Source organism: Chamaea fasciata, unplaced genomic scaffold (assembly GCF_029207755.1).
Source record: "Chamaea fasciata isolate MVZ Bird 193981 ecotype frontalis unplaced genomic scaffold, bChaFas1.0.hap1 SCAF_28, whole genome shotgun sequence".
NCBI classification, from domain to species: domain Eukaryota; kingdom Metazoa; phylum Chordata; class Aves; order Passeriformes; family Sylviidae; genus Chamaea; species Chamaea fasciata.
The window spans coordinates 388,602-414,733 of record NW_027094113.1 but is presented as its reverse complement, the minus strand read 5'-3'; the positions used below and the strand labels follow the sequence as shown (position 1 = coordinate 414,733).

At 43.6% G+C, this 26,132-nt stretch overlaps 1 protein-coding gene across 6 annotated transcripts in view; it reads left to right on the top strand.

Moving 5' to 3' along the window:
- The window catches only part of LOC136302212 (ceramide synthase 4-like), a 37,883-nt gene extending 14,566 nt beyond the window's left edge, over positions 1–23,317 (top strand). For all 6 annotated transcript variants that reach the window (XM_066205583.1, XM_066205584.1, XM_066205586.1 and 3 more), the window contains exons 2-11: positions 85–258; positions 7,458–7,575; positions 10,054–10,172; positions 12,107–12,164; positions 14,571–14,621; positions 18,382–18,474; positions 19,123–19,251; positions 19,512–19,618; positions 20,027–20,183; positions 22,803–23,317. In XM_066205583.1, the coding sequence (XP_066061680.1) occupies positions 86–258; positions 7,458–7,575; positions 10,054–10,172; positions 12,107–12,164; positions 14,571–14,621; positions 18,382–18,474; positions 19,123–19,251; positions 19,512–19,618; positions 20,027–20,183; positions 22,803–22,994 (1,197 nt within the window). In that variant the 5' untranslated portion in view covers position 85 and the 3' untranslated portion in view covers positions 22,995–23,317. The remainder of the gene's footprint in view (positions 1–84; positions 259–7,457; positions 7,576–10,053; positions 10,173–12,106; positions 12,165–14,570; positions 14,622–18,381; positions 18,475–19,122; positions 19,252–19,511; positions 19,619–20,026; positions 20,184–22,802) is intronic.
- The last annotated feature ends 2,815 nt before the right edge of the window (positions 23,318–26,132 follow it).

The following is a 26,132-nucleotide window of genomic DNA, read 5'->3' as shown; positions in this document are numbered from 1 at the left end:
AATCCTTCCTTGGCTTCACCGGCTTGTGCTGACAGGTTTTCTTGTGTGCAAGGCTCACTTTATTCTGGTCTCTCCTCCTTCCAGGATGGCTCGCTCTCTGTATGAGTGGCTGTGGCAGCACGAGTTCTGGCTGCCCCCAGGAATCACTTGGGAGGACATGCAAGAATCTGAAGACACTCGTTACCCTCAACCTCGTGATCTCCTGCTCAGTATCCCTTTTGCTTTAATCTTGGTAGTCATTCGATATGCCTTTGAAAGGTAAGTTACTTTATACTCGTTGGGATTTCTTAGGTACAATGGGAGCAGTTTGGATCCAAAAGCTGGCTTTATTGTCTGTGCCAATGCATGACTGAACACTCCATGTCACAAAGTCTGCTGACATAGATATATTTTCAGCTCCTTCTTTCCAGCCCTGTGCACTAGCTAAAGAAGTGTGTTGAATGTAGAGCACAAACCCTACCCTTAAGGTCTAATTGCAAGCATTGTGCCTTCCTACACATAAGACAGGTCAGTCTAGATGAGGTTTATGAGTGTGTTTTGCTGGTTTGTGTGTGTTGTATATTACTTGCTGTTTCTGGGTCAAGTGTGGCAGAAATCATGTTAAGACTCCATCATACAGTTAAGTCTCCTTTATCTCGGGTGATGGGTATCTGGAGTATTGCACCTGATAGATAAACCTGGATAAGATGCATCAGACGGGGCTGAGCCCTATGCCCTCAGCATCAGCCCTGTCTAGCCCAGGGGTCTGTGTGTGGTACTGGCCACCACACGGGCTCAGCAGTGCCGCTGCCCTCCACTGTTGTGGAGAGACATTTGTAGCTGCTTCCTCTGACTTGAAGTTGCTACAGACCCTTCAGTGCTGCGTTGCCAGGATTTCTGCTCCTCTTATTCTGCTACCGGATCTGATTTTGGGGCTACTTTTTGCAAACTCTCTGATATCACCCTCCAGTGATGGCACAAGAAGTTACTCTGACTTAAGGATCTTTCTGGTCAGAACATTTGAGTGTTTAACACATTACACTTCAGTACAGAAAATTTGGGGATTATGACAAAGGTACAGCAAGACATCATGCAGGTATCATTGACTCTGAGTTTCATTAAAGTCCTGAACTGGTGCCATTGCTTTATGCAGTTTGGTCAGTAGTTAGTACGGTCAGTGACACGACATGATTTGCTGGTAGAAAACTGAGATTTACTATAGCATTAACCATTGTCAATACTGCAGAACAAGTCCCTTTTCATGATTTTGAATACATTTTAAAATGTTTTTCAGTATATTCAAAACCCAGTATTCTTAGTAGCTCTCTGAAGAGGTAAACTTTTGAAATCTTCAATGGTTTTAAGTTTAGAAGGAGGAGGAAATGGCAATTTAAAAAACATTTCGTCATTCTTTTTTGAAAAGTGGCTGCACAACAAAATGGAAGTGGACTTTCCTGTAGACTAGAAAGGTGTTTCTTGTGCAGATTCTCTGTGACACAAGCATAGCTTGGAAAAGCATATAGATGTGGAAATGATTCACAGCTCTCCTACAAGACTGTTTTTACGTAAAAATATTGGCTGTAAGTTGGGACATTTTAATAAAACCCAATGTGTGAATAATTACTGAAATAATCATTTTAGGATGATACAAAATGGGAAGTCAAATCTCTTCTTCGTAAACAGTATTTTAGTGTGCATTCCATAAATTCCATGGTTTTTATCCTGCATTTTCCTGGAGACACAGGCATCTTGGTTACCTCTTCTCATGTGGAAACCACGGTGCTCTAGGTAGCCATTAAAACACAAGTGACTCACATTTCTTCCCTGCTGATGCGAGAGACCTGGCTGGACTCCATACTCCTTCAGGAAGGCCCTGCTGGTCAGTGACACGGATGCACTACTGGTGTAGAGCTGGAAATTGGGCCCATGTGCCACACTGAGTGGCACTTGGCCAATTTCTGGCTCCCCAATGCAAGACATGGCCAGGAAGAAGGAGGAGCCAAACTCTTCCCTGTGATGGCTCATGACAGGACACGAGGCAGTGGGCATAAACAGAAATGCATGATGCTCCATCTGCACATATAGAAACTCTCTTCTTGCTATGAGGCTGGTTGAACATTGGAAGGGTTTCTCTGCATGGGCAGAGATACACAACACCCAGCTGGACATAGCCCCCTCAGCCTGCTGGAGCTGGCCTTGCTTGAGCAGCAGAGTTGGGCTGGGTGATCTCCAGAGCCCCTTTCAGCATTCATTCTGTGCTTCTGTGACTCTGTCCCTTTATTTGCCTACCTTCTGCCACACCGCTTCCAATCAATCTAAATATCTTTTTCATCTGCTTTTAGATGCCGATGGCCAAGTAAAAGAATATTTTTCTTTCCCATCCAAGCACAGCCTCAGCTGGGAGTGTTTCCACAGGCCTGGTCCTACTCATTAATTTTAAAGCTGTTTTGATTCACAAACTTCATTAAATAAAAGCTGCATGTCACACCCTTGAGAAAGATAATATCACAAGCCCATTTTACAGGTCCAGGAAACGTATAATCATAGCACTATGTTACCTATGCAAATTACAAGCCAGTGTTCTGAGATGTATTCTTGTTTGTCCCAACTCTGCAGTCATTTATTTCAGCATGGCTTTTTCTAATTCTGAATCATTACTGTTTCACATCCAGTTCATCCTGGAGAAGAAAGCTTCCCCTGGGAAGCTGAGGTGTGAATCCAGCCCTCAGTTTCTCCATTGCCTTATCTGTATCTTTTAACAGTGGCACTGGCCCTGTTTAAAATAATATTGCACCAAGTTTGAGAATTGCAGAAGGAAATGTGTGTTTGTTTCTCATTTTCTGTGTAGATAACCCTGACTGTATGTCCTTGTACACCTAGTCTGCAGATCAAAATGAGTGGCTGTAACTAGTAGACAGGTTTGGGTTTAGTGGCTGTAGCTTACCCTCTGGCAATTTATTCTACCCTCAGCCACCACCAGCTATTACTTGCAACTGTGCATTAGGTGCCAAGTTTTTCTCTCTCTAGATAGTCCCTGCCTTGGGATTTCAGATATTATAATGTGTTCATGCGATTTAACTGTCAGAACTCTAGGTAAATAATAAGAGTTGGGGGAAGTCTGGAGAATTTTCTGCAATGTCTGCATCAGCCATTGTGCTGGGACCAATAGTTTCATCCTTTTTTTTTGGGCATTAAACTTGTGAAAGAACCTGCTTCCTCAAGACGGATTTTCCTCTCCTTTGCACTGTCTGGCTGAACTGGGGAAAACTGAGACAGCAACATCCTTCTAAGGGCCAGCTCTGCTGGTGATGAGGTGGTAGCTGTGGGAAGAGGACCTGCAGTATCTGGGTGTGGCCTGGGAGAGCTGAGGAGGTTTCAGGGGAGAAGAAACAGCTCACAGGTTGTGAAGCAACCCATTACTGCTGCAAGGCTGGGCTATGCCACAGTACTGAGGCAGGAACTGGGGGAAGCAGTTAATGATGTCCTGAGAAAAGAGAGGACCTAGGACCTGGGGACCTCCCCTGTTCCTTTAATATTTCCAGATTGCACTTGTGAGGAGATATGTCCTGCAACCATAACTTGGAGCTTGATTTTAAGCACCTTTATACCCTAACCAAACTTTTCCCTGGACATAGTCCTGCAAGGATGTTGGCTTCTCTTCTAGTTATGTAATGTTTAAGACCATTTCTGTAAAAATCTAGTTCTTGGAGTACTGTGATTCTGAAGGAATACTGCAAAGTGTTTCTTGACTGCATGGGTAATAAAATGTGGCAACTAAAGTGCTTGGAGAAACAGTAAAGCCATTGAAAACCAGACTTTATGTACAATTTTTGATTTGTCTGATTTTGGACTTGGCCAGGGATTTTTGGGTGTTGGGCAATTCAAAGGAATTGTCAGTGATTTTGAATCCACACAGCTCCCAGATTTCACTAGAAGAGGATTTTAGTCAAATACTAGGTTTCTTTGTGGAGGAGTTGGTAACAGGATGTGAGCCATATAGCTATATATTGTACATTTAAAGAAATGGATGCTCTTGATCTGCCAGGAACAGATATTTGAACTCACAACCGGAAGACAGAAAGGACACCAATTTTGGGTATTTTATTTAGAAATGTACCTTTCTAAAGTTTATTTTGCATAGAGACTTTTGTTGTTGATTAGTAATCAGGAAGGATCTGGAAACAGTTTGCTATTAAGATCTTACAAGTGGGGCTTAGTGCAGACATGACAGACACATTGCAGCATTTAACTGAAAATGGACCTGACACAGTTTGGACAGCAGCACTGTAATGAATCCGGACCTTGTATCAAATGGAACAGTCAGTTCAACTGGTGTGAAACATTCTCCTGCAAGCAAGAAGAAGGCAGAGACTATGCCAGGAGCACCCTGATAGCCCTCTGCCAAAGGAAAGCAGGAGGCTAAAAGAGACTGTGCAGTTCAAAGAATAGAAGTTCAGATTGCAGCTGTCACTGGTTCTGCATTTCTTAGCACTTGAAGGTATTTGCAAGTGGCACTCTTATAAGTAATTTTTAAAAATCCACCCCCAAAGTTAAATTATTTCTTGTATTTCACACTAACTGAAAGCCTCTGCAGAAGGAGTGTAGCCCACGTTGAAAGGTGGGTGGGGGGTAGCAGTTTAGGCCCCTTCATGATAAGTCCATTCAGTTTCAACTTCAGCAGGTTCTGCACAAGACAGTTCTGTTCTGTGATTACTGAATAAAGTGCCTTGGTGGGACCTCTGCCATGTAAACCATTGAGTGAGAGATGCTCTGATGTAGAAGTAGGCTGGTGATGAGAATCATCTCCCTGACTATGTTTGACTGAGAGGGGCACAGTTTAGTCCTCAGATTTACCCTTTTGTCTTGTAGAGAGCTGATAAAGTGCCATGATGAGGCTGTTCCTGCCACTGAGATGACATACATGTGATGTTGAAATCAGTACAAGCATCATCCTATTACTTAGGGCCGTGCTTGGAACAGGACTTAACTGAGAACTGAGTCAGAGCACACAGCCAACACATGCAAACGTCCCTTAGGAAGAATTTCAGGCCTTGATTTCCCAATGATGTTCATAAAAGTAGGATTGGTTCCATAAATCATGGGTAAACTCAAAATCTCAACAGCGAGGTAATTGTAACTGGTTACACCCTGACTTCATCCACTGTAACTGGCTTGTTTCTGTTACAGTGTTTATCCATGACCATAAGAAATCAGCAGGAAATATAGAGAAGTCAGGAATTAAACAAAATTAAGAAATTTATCAGGACACTTTCAGAAGCTTTTCAGTAACATAAATTTGTTGGCAAGCTGCGTTAACACCTGACAGAAACATTCTCTTTGCTTTAATGTGTCTGGAAAACTTTCAGTTTAATGCCCAGTTTTCATAATTTCCAGTTCCCAATATGGCCTGATAAGAAATGGCAATAAAGTTGTTTTCAACAATAGAATTGATTACATCTTCCTCTTCAGAGGTGCTTGTATTGATGCCTGATCTTTGAAAGGGAAAAATCAGGCCCACTTCAAGGAACTGTTTAATATAACAACCAAGATCTAGTGCAGAGCTTAAGGTAGATGTTTTCCAAACTTCAGTGGAGTTATGGATATTATTGAAATACTGTGTTATTGTTCTTAGCACAGGACCTGCTGGTCCAGTATCACTCTTACTAAACCCCAATCACTTCGTATTAAAAAAGTCATTAGATGCACTTAAAACATTTTGTGAGAGCGGTCAGAGCCAAAACCCTTGAATTCCCAGTGATGGCTATAGTCCTTTGCCAGAGTGCTGCTAAATTTCACTGAAACTAGTCAATGCTCTACCCATGTTTTTGTGATCACTGTGCATCTTGTTGCCAGCAAGCACACTTAGGCCTGGCCCTTCTTTTATGGTAGAAACATATAATTTTCGTTGGTCTTGGTACATCTTTGAATGTTCCTATAGCCAGTGATGCCAAAGGAATTTCCCAGAGATGATGACAAAGAACAGTTGATACACAGGCAGGTGGGTTGGCTGTGCAAAAGAAAAGTGAGAAGGAGCTGTTATATGAGTGAGTAAAATGTGTACCCCTTCTGTGGTTTATCAGAAGTTACATTATTCCTTACATAGGGGGTCTTTTTATGAAATTGCTTTTAATACTTGTTAAATAAATTAAGAAATTAGTTCTTGAAAAGAAAACTTCTAAAAAATCCTTCTGAAGGATGCTGAACCTGAAATAGTCCCTAAAGATGTATATATGGAGTATAAGCTCTATGACTAGCAGAAACCACAGCCATAAATATATCCCATACTATTTTGAAGTAGAACACCTTTAAACACCTACATAGTGAAATAGCTTTTGCAGCTTATGCAAAGTGAAAAAAAAAAATCTTAATCTGTGTCCAAATCATTAGGAAGAACTGATCAGAGGACTTGCCTGGACAGGAGGGGTGACCAGGCAGAGCAGAGGTGGGGCTCAGCACTCACTGCCTTCTGCTTGGTGCTGTCAGCTCAAACCAGCTTCAGCACCAGTTTGCAGTAACACAGAGACACTTTTCCAGTGGCGCTGTGTAAAAGGGAGCAATAATAAGAACAGCTAAATCTTGAGAAATTCAAGCAAAATTCAGATGATTTGGGTCTTTTTTTTAAATAATTTTGTTTGACCAGTTTCCTGTTTGTGCCATATTTGTGCAAGATCTCACTTCACACCTTCAATGAAGATGTTTTCTGCTGCTGAAGTACAGAAGATTATTGGTTGTGGAGGAGATGAGTTGTTGAGCACAGGAATTCTCTGAACAGTTTTCCAGTTTTCCTTGGATAACTTTTTTCTATTTATGCAGGTTTTTTGTTTGGTTTTGTTTGTTTGGTTGGTTGGTTTTTGTTGTTTTTTTTTTCTTTATTTCACTGTGAAAGACTGAACATGCACAGCTAGTGCAAACATCCATTCCTCGTGACAAGGTTTGTAGTTGCTATGTCCTTATTTTGTGACTGTGTTTGATTTATATTAGGAAATATGGAAGTAAGTTACTCCAGGAAAGACCAAGTGGCTTCCTGTTTCAGCAGTACATTTCTTCTGCATTAATACTACACCTCTGGCAGAGCCTCTCTCTTGATCCTGAGCCAAGGCCGTAGTTCAGGTGGATGCCATGTATGTTCCATGTTCTAGATCAAGCAGGGAACATTTAGGCCTTATCACCAGTGTGATATGCCCCATCAGCTGTAAGCAAGCCAGAGACACAATTGGTGATTCAGAAGTTGACAAAGGAGGATATAGCATTTGCCAACCTCATGTAATTTTGAATATCACAGCAGAGAGCTCAGAGCAGTAGAGTACAAGTCCAACAGTTTCTACTGTAAGTTTGTGATTTTACTGCTCAACACGATACTCATGCTTAGATTCACATGTGGGAGGCAGCTGTTATGTACTGCATCATGTTTTAACAGTGCTGCAAAATCAGAAATCACTGTTCTATTTTTGGCTGACCCTTTATGTTTTCTTTTGCAGAGCTATAGCCCTGCCCCTCAGTACCAAACTGGGTGTGAGAGACAAGCAGAGACCAAAAGCCCAGCCCAACCCCGTGCTGGAAACATTCTATAGTACACGCCACAAGAACCCTGAAGAGGTGAGTCCCTTCTTCCTTTGTTTTCCTGTAGATTTAGTGTCTTTAGCCAAAGAAAATCCCATTTGGAATTATGAAGTTTAGAAGTGCCATTCATATCTTGAAGCTCAACAAAGGAAACACTGCAGCACTGGTTACCTGAGAGCAGCTGGTCAGGAGGGTGCTCCTGCAATGCCATCAGCTCTGAGTTCTGCTTCAGAACACCTGGGAGGAAACTGTGCTCCCAAAAGAAACAGTGACAGCTCCTGCTCCCTGCTTACCATATACACAGCGCCAGCTGCAGCACAGGGGGCTCTCCCTCAACATCAGTGGCACTCTTACTGTGAGGGTGCCTAGGGAGGTTGTGGAATTTATATCCTTGGGAAAAATCAAAGCACTCTGGACATGGTCCTTGACACCTGGCTCTAGGTGGCCTTATTTGAGCAGAGCCCGTTGGACAAGGTGATCTCCATGGTTCCTTCCAACCCCAGCCATTCTGTGATGGCTTCTTTTCATTTACTCTCAAGTCCTGTAAAAAATTAATCACATCAGCTGCCTTGAGCTCCCACATTGCTAGTCCCTGCAGCTCAGCCAATGTGAGTTGCTTTATCTCCTAGTCCTAGACTGGGTCATTCTGTTGTTGTGCAATCCATGAGTTTGAGATTGGCCTTTCAAGAAGCCAGAGTCTTGGTCATCATCACAGAGATTGTGAGGGGCTTCAGAAACCTACAAACACAACTGGTGGGTAGTTTTCCCCTGAGGGATAAGGAGAATGATTTTCAAGAAATTGGCAAGATGATCCAGAGCTATAATGGCTGCTGCTGATGGGAAAAACCATTAACGGGATTGTGAATTGTCAGGCAGTATCAGAATTTAACCTGGTCGGTGAAGTCCCTGGGTGTGAACTCTCTGGTAGGGAAAGGAATATGATTTTCTTTCAGCTTGTTTTTGTAGGCTTTCTCTTGGCCTCGAAGCAATAGCTGGGAACTCTTTTTCAAGAATGGTGAGCAGAGGGCTAATCATGGGTTCCAGTCCCAAGGAGCAATCCTACTATAAACACATTGCTTCGTCAAGGCCGTTGCAGTGTGGTTTGTGCGGCAGTGGGGCACGAGGAACCCCAGGACGTGCAGTCCCAGGTTAGAAATAAAGGAAAAGAGGCTAAAATTAAAATGCAGGCATTGATCTGGGTAGTACAGCCTGTCCATCTCTGCAGCAGTGGGAAGGACTGCTCTAAGGAACACTTGTAAGTGTGGTAGGCCCTGACCTTCCACTTACCTTTCTGTCCCCAAAATCCAAACATTTCTCAGTATAACCACTTCTGTGGCAGAGATCTAACTCAAGACCTGGCTTTGCCACCAGGTTTTCCCACAGCTTCCCCTGCACCCCCCTGCTGCACTGAAGTGGTGCTTTTCTCCCAGCAGATCTGGACACTGGAACGGATCCTCACCATGAGACAGCAGTATGAGGTGGAGCAGGAACTGCTGCCTGGCTCTCTCCACTCACTGGGTACACCTCAGCCAGTCTGCTGGCTTCTTTCCTCTCCCATGAGCTCTCAAACCTCTGCTTAGAGGCAGCTTTTACTTGTCCAATACAAGACGAGATTTGGCAGCTCTTGGCAGCCATTTCTTGGGAGGAATTCCACATGATGGAGCAGTTGGAGAATGTAAATTAGCACCTCCATTTGTGTCCACCACCAAAACAGAACTCAAAAAACAGTATATCTGAAAACAGCGTATCTGAAAATTGGTAATGAACTTATTTTTGTACAGCATACTCAAAGTATGTAGGCTACTCTGACATGGTACCAATTCAGGTAAATGCATTCCTTGAAAAACTATTGCTTTACTTAAAATATAAGGCTATCCACAATGACACTTCCAAGTAGGAATATAAAACATGACAAACTTTTTTCATGTCACACACCAAACTTTTAACAGCCTCAGGACAAGAAGGAAAGTAAGTGCTGGATTTCTATGAGTTATATATTGAAGAATTACCCCTAACAGGTTTACCACAACAGAAGAATATCCAGTAGGAAAATGATGTTGCCTCTGCTCATGACAGCCGTCATGATACTGCATCAGAATGCTGAGAGGTGTGACAAGATTCAGTGCAGAACTATAAAATATCATTTGAGCTGCAGTGATCTTTATTGGAATGACAGATTTGAGGGATTTGGTCCCTGAAGACAGGGTGAAGAAGTGATTTGGCAACAAACTCACGTGAGAGAACAAGATCAGTTTGAAACTGGGAAAGTTCACATAAAAAATTATAAGTTTCAACATTAGCATTTATAACCAATTGATTAGAGGGGAATGGAAAGATTTTCTACTATCCACGATCTTTACACTAGGAGCAGACAGCTGTCAGAAAGATGTCTCAGCCTGAACAGACTTGGGCTGGCCAGGGGATCCAGCTGGGCTCTGTGGTAAGTCAGATGAGATATTGCCCTGTCTGACCTTTGAATCTGGATCTGAACCTGCTGCCTCACCTGTTTTCTAGGGTGAGCTGATCAGTTTAGCCAAGCAATGTGACCTGCCAGAAAGGAAGGTGGAGAAGTGGTTCCGGCGCCGGAGGAACATGGATCGACCTAGCCTGTCAAAGAAATTCAGTGAGGCCTGGTGAGCAGAAGCACAAGCCAGGAACTCGGGTTTTCACCAGAGCTGAGCTCCACAGACAGCTCACTGCCTCCCCCTGCCCTCCATCCCTATGCAGAGGGAATCCAGCTCCCTGTCTGCCCTCTATCCCTATGCTGAGAGCATCTTGGGTCTTCCCTGACCCACTTGGCTCTGCTGTAGCTCTTTGCTGTTTCTCTGTTACAGAAACATTTCTTGCTTTCCCCCCTTATTTGCAATCCCAAATCTCCTTTTACTGCTGTACCTTTATTCCTTACTGGGCTCTTGTTTCTTTTACTGACCTTGTCAGACTGGCATCCTGCTTTGACACACATTTGAACCTGCAAAACCTCTCTGCTGTTTACATCTTACTGCTTTGCTGCTGCTTCAGTACCTACTAAAAAGCCATGGTTTCGGCTGCCTTTCCCATAGTTTCCCTTTGCCTCTCGGCAAGGAGATTCTTTCTGCTGCACCTTTTCTGCAACTATTTTGTTGGCTGTTGCTTTCAAAAGGTACAGGCTGGATTGGATTCTGCTGTCATTTGACTTCAGCATCCTGAAAGTCACAAACTGGCACTCTTCCACGGGGGTGGAGGCTTGTGAGCAAAGAACAAAAACTGCCTTGGAAACAGCTGTGCGGAAATCCTCCATGTTATGTGGAGGTACAAAATAAATCTCAGGTCAGACAGATCTGAATGTCAGTCCTGCTCAGTTTTCCACAGAAAAGGAGGATTCTCCACAGCTTGGTTGGAATGCCTTATTTACAAGAAGCTGCTCTGCTGTTTGTGAAGGAATTGGGTTCTCCTGGGAAAGCCACACAGGCAAAAGAAATCATGAAATACCTGGAGTACTATTCATCTATATAAAAGATCTACCATCTCTAGGATAGGCATCAACTTTGAGCTCATCAGCATGTGCTCCATTTAACACTCCACCTGTAATTCAAAACACCTGCCTAAAAACCCTAATTCAAAAAGAAGAAAGGGATGTGTATTAATTATTTATAATATTCCATATAGTTACAAGTATTCACAGAAATGGTGAATACGGAGTTGTAAAGCAGCAATGTTTATTCTGCCTCCATCTCAGCTCTCCCTGCACTCTAATCACTTCTAGTAAATAGTAACAGTAAATAGGAAACAGTAAATCCTTTTCTGCCTAGCCCACTGAGGATAGTGTCCTTCCACCTGCCCTCTGTTGTCATGCACAGTTTGTAGACAGAATGTCTCTCTGATGTGACGTAGCAGCTTTCTATACTTCATTTTTGTCTTGGAATTCCTGGGGATTTCATTGACAGGTGGAGTCTCTCAAAATGCAGTTACATCTGAATTTTTATGGAGATTTTTGGAAATTAAAAGACTGGTTTAGACAGTTTTACTCCTTTGAATATTTCCTGTGGTTCATTTATTAATAACTTGTTTATTCTGTTGGGATGGAATTTCCCTCATTCCTTACTACATATGTGAATATGCAGATGACCTGCCTCTGTCCGCTGAACTGTGCAAACAATTCGTATGTGGGTTTAATGTTGGTAAATCATTACTGGGCCCTCACTGGCCAAATGTGACAGTAATTAGTTACATGATAACGAATGGAGTAGGCTGGATCTCCAAAGGCCTAGGAGAGAGATTGGCATTGTTTCACTTTTACAAATGCATCTGCAACTGCTGGGAAACTTTGGGATTATTCTCTGTGAAATTCTAGTCAGCAAGATTCTTGTGTCTTCTGCCATCTCTAGAGCAAAGGAATTGCTCTTTGTGAAGTCTGGGAAATGTGCTGGTAACATGCAAAGAGCGGATCCTGTTTTGGTCAAACCTTGAACATACTAACGTGTCTTTGCCTTAATAGTGTTACTCTTTGAATTTGTGTAAGGATACACAGACTTGAAGCTCAAGGGTTAATGAATGGGATTCTAATGCCCTTTCTTTTATTTCTTCGTAGCTGGAGATTTACATTTTACATCATTTCTTTCTTCACCGGACTCGCTGTCCTGTACAATGTGAGTACACACAGTCACCCGCTGTTCTACCCAGCCAATGTCTGCAAGAATGGCAGAGTTTGTGGTCAAGCATGCCTTTTCAGATCTTCTAGAGGTTTTCCATACAGGTTGGTGTGTATCCCCTGCATAGCACACTTAGGAGACCCCAGACATACTGCACCATGCTTATTTTAAGGACTCCAGAACCAAGATGTTTCCTCTTCTTTTGGCAAAGCAGAAGGCAGTTGGAATTGTGTAAATTTCTGCAGGGTAGGAGATAGAACATTTACCTCAGCTGGAAGCTGCAGGGCCTATTAGTGTGTTGTATCCAATACCACTTTAAGGTAAAGAAATTGGGCTTCCTTTGGGGCACAGACTGCAATTTAATAATTTTATCTGCTGATTTTCTTTTCCTTAGCCAGGGTGTGATTGGTTCAGGCTCACACCTCGGCCTTTTCTTCAATTTGATAAATAGTGAATTCTCTTGACACAATTTAAGCTGCCTCACCAGGCCGAAGTGGTAAGAGGAGCCATGGATGTGCTCTAGTCCCTGAGCTGTGATCACTGAGCTGGAAATAGGGGCACTGGCCATCTGCTGCCTCTGTTTTAAGGGTTCCCCTGAATCTTTTGCTGTGTCTGGTTCCCTAGGTGAGCTTTGCAAAGTCTTCTGGTATGGTCTGATGAGTTAAGTGATGGAAAATGTGCACATCCTGAGGCAGCAGGCACAAACTCTCCTTGTAAGATCTCATAGTAACAAGTGAAGGACTTTTGAACTTACACAGACTTTCAAGTCAGATTTTAAGGTACTCAAAAGTATGAGGATTATAGGATGAGCTAACTGAGGAGTGAAGGTATCTGAATCCCATGTCCAGTGTTCTGTGGATCTGTACATCAAAACAGAAGGCTTTTCCTTGAGACCAGCTGTTGAAATTTGGTCTGGATCACCTGTTTAGCATTGTACAAGAGACCTGTGGCAAAAAGGGACAAAACCATATTCTTCAGCATGTTATCTGTCCATTTAGTGGATCAAATACCATTTTCACTTTTTGTGACCCATGTCTTTATTCAACGTACATCTTACAATTTTCAAAGAGAAGGGAGGCATCCATTCTGCACACAGCACCTCTAGATTGTGAAGCAAATACGTTACTCTGTTACCTAAATTGTACTAAAATGACTACTTTAAAAAGAAGGACAAAAAACTAACATGACAGGGCATATATACATGTGAGATTTCCTGACTTTCACATGTTTACTTTGTAACCTGAGTGACTTTTTAACATGCATTTGTTTTTGTGAAATTCCCTTTTTTCTTTAGGAAAAGAAGCAAGTGTTTAAATTCTGTATTAGTAGTTTTGGACTGATAGCAAAAACTTCTGCCCATGAGTCAGTGAAACACCCTGTAACAAAGGAAAGTTATCTTCCAGTAGGCCACCAGAAATCAGCTGTATTTGCTGAGAATAGAGGAATGATGAAAATCAGGGATCTGGAGTTCCTTTCTAGCTTAGGTAAAGAGTATGCCATAGTTGTTTCATAGTTTTTGCTTTGTCCTGTCTGGTTCTCTATCACACATTTCTCCTGGTTCTGCACATGTATTTGCTGTAAATTCTACTTCCAACCTCACTCCCAGTCAGCAGGGACTGTGTATTTTTCAAATTACCACTGCATCTAAAACCACTGCGTCCTGCTTCCCCTTTGTATTGCCCACACACCAGCAGTGCTAAGTGAGAAGAAATTTCTGAGCTCTGATACCTGAGCCCTGTAGAACTTAGAGAAAATTACCCTCATAGGTGTGAGGCACTGCTGTGTTCTGTGAGCTCTGATCCAGTCTGGGCACAGCTCTGGGCAGCGCATGCTCCATGCAGGGAGGACTCTTGGGAACTTTATTTGAAAGTTTCTAAACTGCCAAGTCCTAAACTAAAAATTTTCTATTAAACAGAGTAGGATCTTTTCAGAGGTTTATTACTTAACAAACTGAACATAACTTTCACTGTTAGAGGAAAAATGACATACCTGACACACCAGTTTGCAGCCTTCTGTCCACATTTAAGTGTTATTGTCTAAATCACAGATATTCCTAATGAAATACTTGTAAGATTATTTTTAAATGCTCAAAACATTACCACCACCTCAAGCTTGTAGAAGACAGAAAAAAGTTGGGAGAGGTCTTCTCTGAGCTATTTTATTTGGGAGAGCTAAACAGTATGTGAGATTTCAGGCAAATAGCCACAACTTCAAAATGTCACAAGCAGATGCAAGTCCTTGTCATGGAAATCTCTTGGCAATTGGATTCCAGATAGTGAGACTAGCTCTGCCTGTAATAAAACACAACGAAGTCTATAGTAGTAAAAAACTAAAGAAATTAGACAATTGATAAGAAAAGAACTCCTCTGATATTCTCTCACACGCGTTGCATCTTTGTTGCAGAAGCCTTGGCTTTGGGACCATAGGGAATGCTGGACAGGATATCCACAACAGGTGAGTCACACAAGGGAAAATTGCTGTTACAAATCTTGTATTGTGTTTCTGTATTTTTTGAAAATCAGATTATATTACTGACAAAAAGCGGACACTGAATTAAATTCAGACACAGAAGACCTAAGAATTCAAAGCCAGACCCTCACCTGGAGAGAACATCTTTGTACCCAGTATGATCTAAAGGCAAGAAAAGATGAATTGGCAGAGCACTTTGTCACTACCAAGAGACTTATGTTCCAGGGTTTTTTGTCTGACAGCCAAAGCTAGAGCAAGACTGCTTGACGGTACGTGGAGGTTGTAAACCCATAAAGGGAAAAGTCATGCCCAATTCTAACAGTGTGAGCCACAGGAAATATAACGGGACAAATGACTGAAGAGTAAGGCAATGCCTTTCAGGACAAGTCTCTGAAAAATCCAGTATTGCTCGAATGCAAAAATTTTAGGGGCAAAGCTGTAGTTCTGTGTAAAAAATAAACCATACAAACAAGTGGGGCTTGAATAGGAATGAAAGACTTGAAAGGATCACTTGGGTCCCTCTGTCTCCTGCTGTGTACACTTGCAGTACACGTCTTGTCAAAAACAATGGGAGCCTCCATATGGCACACTCTGATGGACTGACCCTGGCTGGCCACAGTGTACCCAGCAAGCCCATTTTTCTCTCCCCTGCTCAAATGGAAAGTGGGGAGAAAATATAGCAAAAGGCTCATGGGTTGAGATAAGGACAGGGAAACAGCACTTCCCCGTTCCCATCACAGGCAAAACAGGCTTGACTTGGGGAAAAATTATTTTAATTTATTGTTAATCAAATAAGAGTAGTTTGATAAGAAATAAACCCAAATCTTAAAAACACCCCTCTGCACCCCTCCCTTCTTCCTGGGCTTAACTTCACTCCCACATTCTCCACCTCCTCCCCTGCAGAGGTGCAGCAGTATGTGGAATGGGGTTCGTGGTCAGTTCATCTCACCTTTTTTCTGCTGCTCCTTCCTCCTGCCCCAGCTCTTCCCTTGCTCTGTCAGCAGGGTTCTCCAGTGGGAGACAGCTCTCCATGAACCTCTCCACTGTGGCTCCTTTCCACAGGATGCAGTCTGGTAGGAATGAACTGCTCCATCGTGGGTCCGCCACAGGGCCAAAGGTGCTGCCAGGAGCCTGCTCCAGCACAGGGTCTCCACAGGCTCAGAGCTTCCTTAGGCCACATCCCCCTGCTGTAGTCAGGGTCCTCCGGGGACTGCAGGTGGATTTCTGCTCCCTGTAGACCTCCATGGGCTGCAGGGGCACCAGGGGCTGTTGGGGAATCTCTGCTCCAGCTCCAGGAGCTCCTCCTCCTCCTCCTTGTGGATTGACCTGAGGGTCTACAGGGTTGTATCTCCTGTTCTCACTCCTCTCTCCACACCACTCTTGCCCAGCAGTTTTTTCCATTATTAAATACTATTGTTCAGGGAGCCAGTGGCAGATCCATCTTGGAGGTATCTGGAAGTGGCTCTGTTGGACAGGAGGCAGCTTCTGGCGTCTCACAGAAGCCACCCCTGCCCCCACCGCAATACCAAATCCTTTCCATGTAAATCCAACACACACCTGTTTTCCAGTATTTGTAACAACTAGAAAAGACCAAAACCAGGGCTGGTCATGTGCCACTGGCAAAGAGCAAGTCAAGGATCAACCTGTGTATTAGCAGGAACAACAAATGTATTTACCATTTCTACTAAACAGACCATGCCCTGTGCTACTGACAATGACAAAAGAAACACCAGTTCTCCTGAACAGTCTGATCATTGGGGGAAAAAAAATCGCTTCTAATCCAGAGCTCCTGTTTGGATAACCCGGAGTGTGACCAGCACACCAGCTAGGGAGATGTTCATATCCTCCCTGGAAGCCCCAGGGCATCCAGCTGTGCTTCCTCTTGTGGTCAATCACTGGTGCTACAAAGGAAAACAAACTAAAATTTATGAAGGCCATAAATAACCAGTTGGTATTTGGGAGTGCAATACTTCATGTTCCTTTGGCAATGGTTGCAAAGCCCCTTTAATCATAGTAAATATTTATCAAGTAGATTCAGGTTTAAGGAGGTCCTATAGTGCCACAACAGCAAAAATTGCTTGTTAAATAACAAGATCTTGCTGCGTGGAGCTAAGCTTTCAGTTTCCCAGCTGTAAAGGCCCAGATAATTTACCCAAAAGAATGTGAATTACATTTCCTGCTGGGGCTGGATTTTCCCCCCATTAGTTTGATTAAACTAGAAAGTCTGTGACAGAGTGCAGGGTATTTGGAGCATCTTCAAGCCTAAAAGGGGAATGATTTACTCAGCTAGTCCTTTTCCACTATAATGAATTGGTTTATGTAGTTTTTAAAACTCTGTACTGTCTGCTCAGGAATTCGAAGTGTTGAAGAAATCCTAAAAATAGTCTGGATCTTCATGGTGATTTCCTAGATGTTTGACAGGGTGTGGTAAAGTGGAATTTCCCCTGCTATTTGATTTCATCTTGGCACAGATGACATTTAGTAAGTGAGTGTGTTGTTCAGTTGAAGTATTTCCCCCTGTAGCTGCAGGATCCAGCTTTGCTGATTTGATTGTTGTATTGAGTTTTCACAGCCCGGTTTTGGTAGCAGGGGGCTACAGAGGTGACTTCTGTAAGAAGTTGTCAGAATCTTCCTCCATGTCCAGCAGACCCAATCCCTGGTGGCTCCAAGGCTGAATGTGCCGCTGGCCTAGGCTGGGCCAATTAGAAATAGTGGTAACACTTCTGTGATAACAGGTTTTAAAAGAAAGAAAAAAAATAAGTTATTGCACAGTTGTATTTGCAGCCAGAGGAAAGTGGGCTGAAAACATGGGAGAGGAACAACTCTGCAGACACCGAAGTCAGTGAAGGAGGAGGTCCAGGAGGTGCTCCAGGAACCAGAGCTGAAATTCTTCTGCAGCCCATGGTGAAGACCATGTTGAAGCAGCTGTGCCCCTGCAGCCCATGGGGATCCATGGGAGATGCAGAGATCCCCCTGCTGCCCATGGAGGAGGAGCCTACACCAGAGTGGGGGGAGGCCTGTGAGGAAGCTGTAACCCTGTGGGAGATTCATGGAGAGCAGAGCCCTGCTCCATGCTGGAGCAGGCTGTCCTTGAAGGACTGCACCCCATGGAAGAGTGACCCATGCCGCAGCAGTTACGGAAGGACCGTTTTCCATGGAATGAACTTCCATGAGATGAACTGGTTGTGCCAGTTCACAGACAGCTGTCGCCTGTCGGATGGACTGACACTGGAGAAGTTCTTGAAGAACTGTCTCCCATGGGAGGGACCCCACAGTGCAGCAGGGGAACCATTCCTCTCCCTGAGCAGCAGGAGAAGCCATGGGTGATGAGCAGACCATAACCCCCATTCCCATCTCCTTGTGTCACTGGGGTATGAGATAGAGCTGGGAAGGAGGGAGGGGCAAGGGAAAAGTGTTTTTAAGGGTTTATTTCACCTCTCCTGATCATGCTCTGATTTTGTTAGCACTGAACTTAATTCATATCTCTAATTATAGTCTGTTTTGCCCATAACTGTATTTGATGAGCAATCTGTCCCGGTCCTTATCTCTAGTCATGAACCCTTTGTTATATCTTCTCTCCTCTGTTCAGCTGTGCAGGGAAGTGACAGAGTGGCTTTGGTGGCTGCCTGGCATGCAGTCAGCATCGACCCACTACAGCTGCCTTCTGCCTTGAAAGGAGTTTTCACTTGCAGCCTTTGCACTGATGTATCTGATGGGTATTTCCCTGTCTCTCCCTCTCTCACAGCCTCTCCAACCCTCCCTGTTCTGGTACTACATGCTGGAGCTCTCCTTCTACTGGTCACTGGTCTTCACCTTGCCCTTTGATGTCAAGAGGAAGGTGAGTGGCAGTCTCAGGGGAGGATTAAGTACAAACAGGACACAAGCTGAACACTTAGGAGAGTGATCTCTAAGCGTGTGTATAGTGCTTCTCAAGGTTTTGTGGGACTCTCTCCTTGCTCATTCACAGGAATCTTCATTCCCAGTCACTGGCTTTCTCTACTCTACTTGGTCAGTCACCAACCCTGACACAGAAAAGTGCAAAGTACTGCACTTGAGTACTGCACATTGAGTTCTCAATCCAAGCTTAAAATCCAAACATAAAAATTGCTCTTCTGTAACTCTTCTAGGCTGCACTGATCATAGAGACAGGAAAAGAGGTGGTTGTCTGCCAGTAAAGCTGATTGTGTTACTGGTGCCAGTGTCCCAACAGACAGGGTGCAGCATCAGACCATGGCTGGTGGAGAGAAAGAATGTTCTTTGTTGTGAGATCCTCAGTTTACACCAAGAGCTCTTCATTCCTGGATCTCTTGGTTGCCTACATTTCTGGAATGCATTTGGTAAAAGAATTACATGGGTAAGACTCTGTAGTGAGAGGTTTCTTAGTCACTAGGTAGAGAGATATCATTGCTACCTGCAGGAGCCACACTTGGACTGGGGCAGGAGGTGCACTATCTATTTTATTCTCTGCTGTTCCTCTTTTCATCAGGATTTCAAGGAGCAGATAGTCCATCACGCTGCAACCATCTTCCTGATCAGTTTTTCATACTGTGCCAACTACATTCGCATTGGGACACTGGTGATGGTGATTCATGATGCTTCTGATTGTTTCCTAGAGGTGAGCCAGGCAGAGCCTAATGAGCACTGGTGCTCTTCAGTCACAGAATTTCCTTCTATGTAACAGAACATGGGCCAGGCACTGGGGTATTCCACAGATGCCTCGTGCTGCTCTGCTGACCCAGCCAAGGGTGCCCAGCTGAGAGCTGGGCAGAGCTGTGGTTACCTGCATGTGGGTTGTGTCATACCCATCTCATTAACCCCCTGGGGTGTGTGCAGATGCTATCTTGGCTGTTGTTTTATTGTTCTTTCTCCTTCCAGCCAACCAAGATATTCAATTACATGAAGTGGAAAAAAACTTGTGACAGCCTCTTTATGATCTTCTCAGCTGTTTTCCTCATCAGCCGCCTGGTCATTTACCCCTACACGTGAGTCTGCTACAGTGAGGGGACATGGAAAGCCGCCTTCTGAGAGACAGGACAATTAGCTGGGTGCTGAGCCCTTTGTTTTTTGGTCGTGGAGCATGTGTTCCTGCCCTTTGCACAAGCTGAGGTGCCACATGGCTGTTGCACCTATCTTGGAGTAAACCAGGGTGCTCTGCCTTGGAGTTTATAGAACAGTCCTGAAGCCCTGAAGGGTGCTGCAGAGGAGGAGCCCTGGGCCAGTGGCTCCATCCTGTGTGCTTCAGGTGGGGAACTGATAGTTGGCTCACATGTGATAGGTAAAGATGGAAGTGGCTGATCTGAAACTTTCTCTGTGACTATAGATTTCTAGGGCTTAATTGTGACCTATTAACAACATGCTTTCCCTCCACTTCAATCCTCTCTGTTTTGCAGAGTGCTTTATAACACCTACTATTACTCCATGGAGATATTCCAACCTTTCTTTGGATACTACTTTGTGAATGTTCTCCTGATAATTCTGCAGCTGCTCCATGTCTTCTGGTCCTGCCTAATTATTCACATGGTCTACAAGTTCATCCTCCAGGGCACGGTATGCATTAGTTTGTAGTATCCTTTACATCACACAGGGAGGGAGGGTCCACCTAGACTGCTTGAGAATACAGGGGTCCGTCTGGCATGGATTCCTTATTGTTCTAGTGTAATTATACATGTATATTACCAAGACTGAGGTGGAAGGAAACTCAGTAATATTAGGGAAAGTTGACCAAAAAAATTTTTATAAGTCACAACAGTATTGGGTCTACTTCTGATGCTTATATTCAACAAAAATGTGGACTGAACTCCAGGAGAGATGTCTGTGAACAAAGCCAGTGACATCTGAGTAAAAATCCCAACTCTTGGTGCAGTGTGATTTGCATTTGTAACAAGACTAAGAAATCAAGGAAGGGATAATTGTCACGATTGGTGCAGTCAGTGCAGAACTGTTTCCTTATTGTACAGGATTTTTGATTACAATTGTGTTACAGTGCTGTAGATTTCCCACAGTGGGTGTTTCTGTCTAAACTAGCTGCCTTGGCTCTTCTTGCAGCAGTGGAGGGCAATGGGAATGCCCAAATTATAATCCATTCCATACTGCACCTGGTAGTGCTGCTCAGAGCAACCAGACATGAATATCTGAGCCCCAGCTGTATAAACTGAAATGAAATGCATCCCACATCCCACTTTTTCTGGCCTGCAGTATTTGCTGTGAGACCAAATTGCTGCTCAGCATGAAATTCTTCCCAAAATTAAAGCCATGACTGGCCACATGACAAGGACACAGTCCAAAGGTGACCAGTCAGTGCCTCATGGGAACTGACCTCAGAGTCCAGGATGATTTGTTTTATTAGTATCCAACTGAGGAATTTTGCCTTACAGGAACTGAGAGCAAGCATTAAAGGCTCTTCTTTATCCATATTGTTCCCATTTTCTTTATCTGCCTTCCCTTAAGGCACAAAGCAAATTACTTGCAGATGAGGAAACAGGACCGGAAATGAAGACACAACTGAAGACAGCCTTCTATTCTTTTCCTAGTTTTTGTGTGGGCTGAATTACCACTGCAGTTACTCTAGTGTAAAATGACAAGGTAATAAATAGTCTTATTAGAAAGAAAAGAACCATCAGGGAGGAAAATCCTGAAGCATATCCAGATTTCCCCCCATTTTATCTAAAATTGATCTGCCAGATTCGATACAAAAATATATTTGAGAACTTTCTGTACTGAGCAGTAAAAAGAAAAAAGGAATTGTCCTAAACAGATCTGTTTCAATGACCAGTATTTAGTAGCCCAAAGTAGTATCAGCAAGTATACAGGACGTTATCACTTTGAGAGCCATGGAACTCTTGCTGCAATCAGTTCATGTTCTTCTTGTGGGCCTCTCTGGTCTCCACAGTTTTCCTCTCTGGCTACAGGATAATCTTTAGCACCTTCTCACATGATGTTCCCTAATCCCAAGTAATTAGAACTCAGCCTAAATCCTGAAGTACAAGTTTCATTCCCTTGCAGAGGTAGCAGCTTTATAGTTCCTTTGGGAATCTTGCCAGATTTAAGTCCTCAGCCACATTCTCTGGCTATAAATGGATATATTTAGAAATATTGACTACTGTTTGTCCTTATGCTACAGATACAGACTTCTGCATATTTCCTGGTCTGCCAGTTCCAGAGTGATCCGAAGTGCAGGTTGTTCACAGCAGATAGCATCTCCCACCCATACTGTCCTTGAAGGCAGACTGAATTTAGTGCAAGTTAGATTTTAAATCCTTTCTGCATCTGGTTGTAGTGATCTCTGGAAAGAGTATGAGCCCAAATAGAGTTCAGAGTATGATATGAGAAATCTCAAAAAGAATGTACAGCCATAAATGGAGACTAAATTTCTGGTCAGCACTTGATTTGCCCCTGGCAGTTTCTAAAGCTCAGGTCACAGAGGCGGTTTGCAGCTTTCCCTCTTTCCAATAAGGAATGTGACAATGTGAATTTGTCCCCAGTACTGGCATCTTATATGGCAGAGTAGAGACAGCCTGAGAAGCCAGGAAGTCCTGAGCTGCTTTTTCTAAACTGTCATTTTCTCTCATTATTTCTTTGTTGCCGTTAATTAAATACTTACAGAAGTAGATTACAGGTCTCTCAGTCAATAAACAGCAAGAGGAAAAGCCTGACCATAAAACTGGATGTAGTCAGAGTGGAATGGCTTTGTGTTGAGGCTTTAAGAAGCATGTGTTTCCAGCCTGTCCCAAGCAGCGCTGTCAGCCTGCAGCCACCCAGTCCATGTAGGCGGAAGTTAGCTCCTATCCCTTTAGGAAAGTGTAAAAGAGCTTGATTAACTGCCTACCCCATCCTTCTCCCACATGCTGATGACCAGGGCAGCAATGTGAATCTCCTCAGGCTTACACAGTTGTCCTCAGTCCTGGGCATTTGTGGTTTTGTTCTGCTTCACAGCCTGTAATTCCTAATGTGTGTCAGGATCACAGATGAGATTCTAGTGAGACTGAAATCAAAGAGGCAGGGAGAATCTGTTCCCAAGGGTCATGTAAAAGCTGAGGAAACAGAGCAGGACTGTGCTGAGGGTGAGTGGTTGAGGCAGCAGGTGCATGGTCAGCCTGTGGCTCAGCCATCACTGCTGCTTGTACAACTGCTGAGTTTATCTGGCTTCTCACTTATCTGTTTTTGTAGATGGAAAAGGACATGAGAAGTGACACAGAAGAAAGTGACAAGGATGAAGAAAGAGATAAAATTAGAGAAAAGGAGAAAAATGGGACCACGTATTTCAGCAACGTCACAAGCAATGGTTACATCCAGAGGAATGGGTCTGAGCCCCTGGACAACAGAGCCCACCTTGCCAACAGCCATGCCAAGGAAAGATAGCTGCTGTCCACGTGCTGCTGGTCTGGCCTCCAGCTAACCCAGGCCACCATTTGTAGAAAGAGTTTTGCTTACTGTGTAGACAAACTGGAGTGCAATTCCAGTATTGTAGCTGAATTCCTGCTTCCCATACACCAAAGTGTTTATAGTCAGTGATATCTGAAGGAAGTGTTTTGTCTTCCTTCAGTAAAAGCTTACTATAGGTTGTAGCCTCAAAACAGATAGCAAGGGATCAAAGTGGTTTGACATGTATTAAGATTGTACCGTAATTGTTGTCAAATGTGTTAATCTTGAAAAATACTTTAAAAATAAAAAGGTGGATAAACTCTGGTAGTGTCAAATTTTACCGACCTAATGTTTGATAGGAGTCTGTTTACCCTGAATCAGCCTCTGGAGGCCCTGGCCTATTGCCAGTAATTATTATTGTTGACAAGTAACAAATCTTACCACTGGGACACCTCTTCTGAGAAAACAGGTACTTACAAAATTACAACTAAGCACAATGAAATAAAGCTTTGGAAAGACTTAAGACAAAACATGTTCTTCTTAAAGGAAGTACTCTTTGTGCCAGTGACCAGTTTTGTAATGGTATGGATCTCAGTCCCTACTTATTGCCCCTACGGAGGGAACTCCAACTCCAAAGCCCAGGCTGGAGGGATACCAACCCATATCACATTGGAAGAGCTGGAAAATCCAGACAGCTGTTTCTCACCTGTTAGGTAATCCTTTAAACCTGTCTTGGAAGGAAGTAGTCAAGAGAAAGGAGGTGACAAGGAACCATGTAGTCTAGAAGACTACACAGATAAAAGTGTTCATGTTTTCAACTTGGTGTGACTGGCACGGTGGGAAATGTTTACAGAGTCAGTTTGTGGCAAAAAAGGGGATACATTTCCCCTGCTATCAGAGGAAAAAGGGTCCAGAGAAAATCTGCTGAACCTTATGGAATAATGCTTTAGCATGGCCTTCTAACTCTAAGACCTTTGCCTAGGTGTATCAAGAATAGCAAGTATAAAGCAGTGGGTCCATGAAGTAATGATGTAGTGCTGATTTAATTTGTTTAGTTGCCATGTCTTGTATCATGTGTAGTCTTAGATTTTTGGATTGTGCAATCTCTTAAAAACATTTCAATTAGTGTTATGTGAATTTCTGTTTTATAAGTCACCTAATCTATGAAACCAAAGTATTAACAGATTCACTGTAATTAGTGCAGGAACTTAGACTGCTGGGGCCGTGCAGACACTTATCTTTATGTACCTAGTGCTAATTGAGTGGAGATGGGACATGGACAGGAAATGCCGTATTTGAGGAGGTGGTGCACATGTTTTAAGTCATAAAGAAAGTGAGAGCATAGAAAGACGAGGATTATCATCACTCCACTCAGGTCACCTGAGATGTGACTGAGAAGCTTTGATCTGAACTTGTGTATGCTCATCTTCTGTTTTGGTCAAAATACATTTGGATAATTGGATTTCTAAACTGGATGTGGATAATTTCAGAAGGTTCCAGCATGTGTGATTCTAGAGCAGTAACATGCTGTGGGAGGAGGATCCTGCATTGTCATTTAAATTTTGATTTGCTGAAGATAGTCTGTCTCTGGAACCTTAGCTTAGCTGGTAGAGCATGGTGTTAATAATGCCAAGGTCGTGGGTTTGATCCCTGTATGGGCCATTCACTTAAAGGCTGGACTCAATCCTTGTGGGTCCCTTCCAATGCATAATATTCTGTAATTCTGTGATAATTGGAAGTTGGAAGCACATGTTGTGTATGCTATGATCTGAGAGTATGGTCTCAGCCTTCTGTAGGTGGTGTGCTTGGGAGGGACATACATAATTTTGTAGTACTGAATGTAAATATTCTTTATAAATGACTTCTAAACGTTTGGTCATCTGGTCTCTTTTCTACTTCTTTAACCACCAGAAGGTAAATCTGGCTGGTTGCACCTTACAGGTGGATGTGTGATGAGGGAGACCCATGTGAGTGCCATTGCCGAGGAAAGATGTTGCATACAAAGGATATACAGCCCCAGTGAGCCATGCCACTGCATGCTGCAGCTTCCAGGTTTGTCTCCTGCTCAGTAATACTGTGTTTGGCCCTGGAACAAGGGACGATTTGGGACACCCCAACACTAGACCTGGGGGGAGGGCAGGTTACTTGGCACTGCCAGGACAGTGGCAAGTCCAAGATGACAACATTGGAGAGGTGCTTTGGCCTTGCAAGGGTAGGAGGAGAGAAATTAATATCTATTCTTTTTTTATGAGGTTTTAGGAGGCTAGGGAAGATCCCTGTTGTAAAATCACACCACCTCTCCCATGAGGAGCAGAACGCTTCCCAGAGTCTGCACAATGCCCAGTGGAGCCAGTGTATGTTAATGCCTGCTGGATTTGATCCTCAGGGCTTTGTTGTGTCCCTGAAGATTGAGAGAAACTTGTTAGGAGGCAAATCTGGTTCTTTTGAAAGATACATCAAGGATACAGGAGAGCTGTTGGGTTTGAGCAAGAACTACTGAGTGCTACCTTTAGCTGTGAAACTGAGCATAACAGTGATGAGTCATTGAGGCAGATCAGCTGCTGAATTTGTTTTCTTGTCATCAACTCGCTAAGGCATGAAGAAGCATTCAGCTTACTCCCTGCACTGCTCCGCCTTCTCCCTTTATGTTTGCTCCAGGGCTGGGAAGCTTCTGAGTAGTGTGACAGTGTTTAAGAATTTAGTGTATCCATCCCCTCCTCTCTTCACACATGGGGCATGACAGCTTCCCCTACAGAACAGCTGTTGTAGAAAACTTTCAGCAAGTCTGTCACTTCTCTGCTGAGAAACCCCGCAGAGCAGATCATGGAACCACCAAATCCATTAGATTGGGGGAGGCATCTGAGATCATCAAGTACAACCTGTCACCACTTTGTCAATAAGAGCAGAGCACTGAGTCCAGTCACTTCTTAATTACCTCGAGGGATGATGACCACCACCTCCCTTGCCAACCCACTCCAATGTTTAACGACCCTTTCCATGAAAAAATTCTTCTTGATGTCCAACCCATACCTCCCCTGGCATAGCTTGAGTGCGCTTCCTCTGTTCCTGTCACTTGTTACCTGGGAGCAGAGCCCAACCCCCACCTGGCTGCACCCTCCTGTCAGGGAGTTGTGG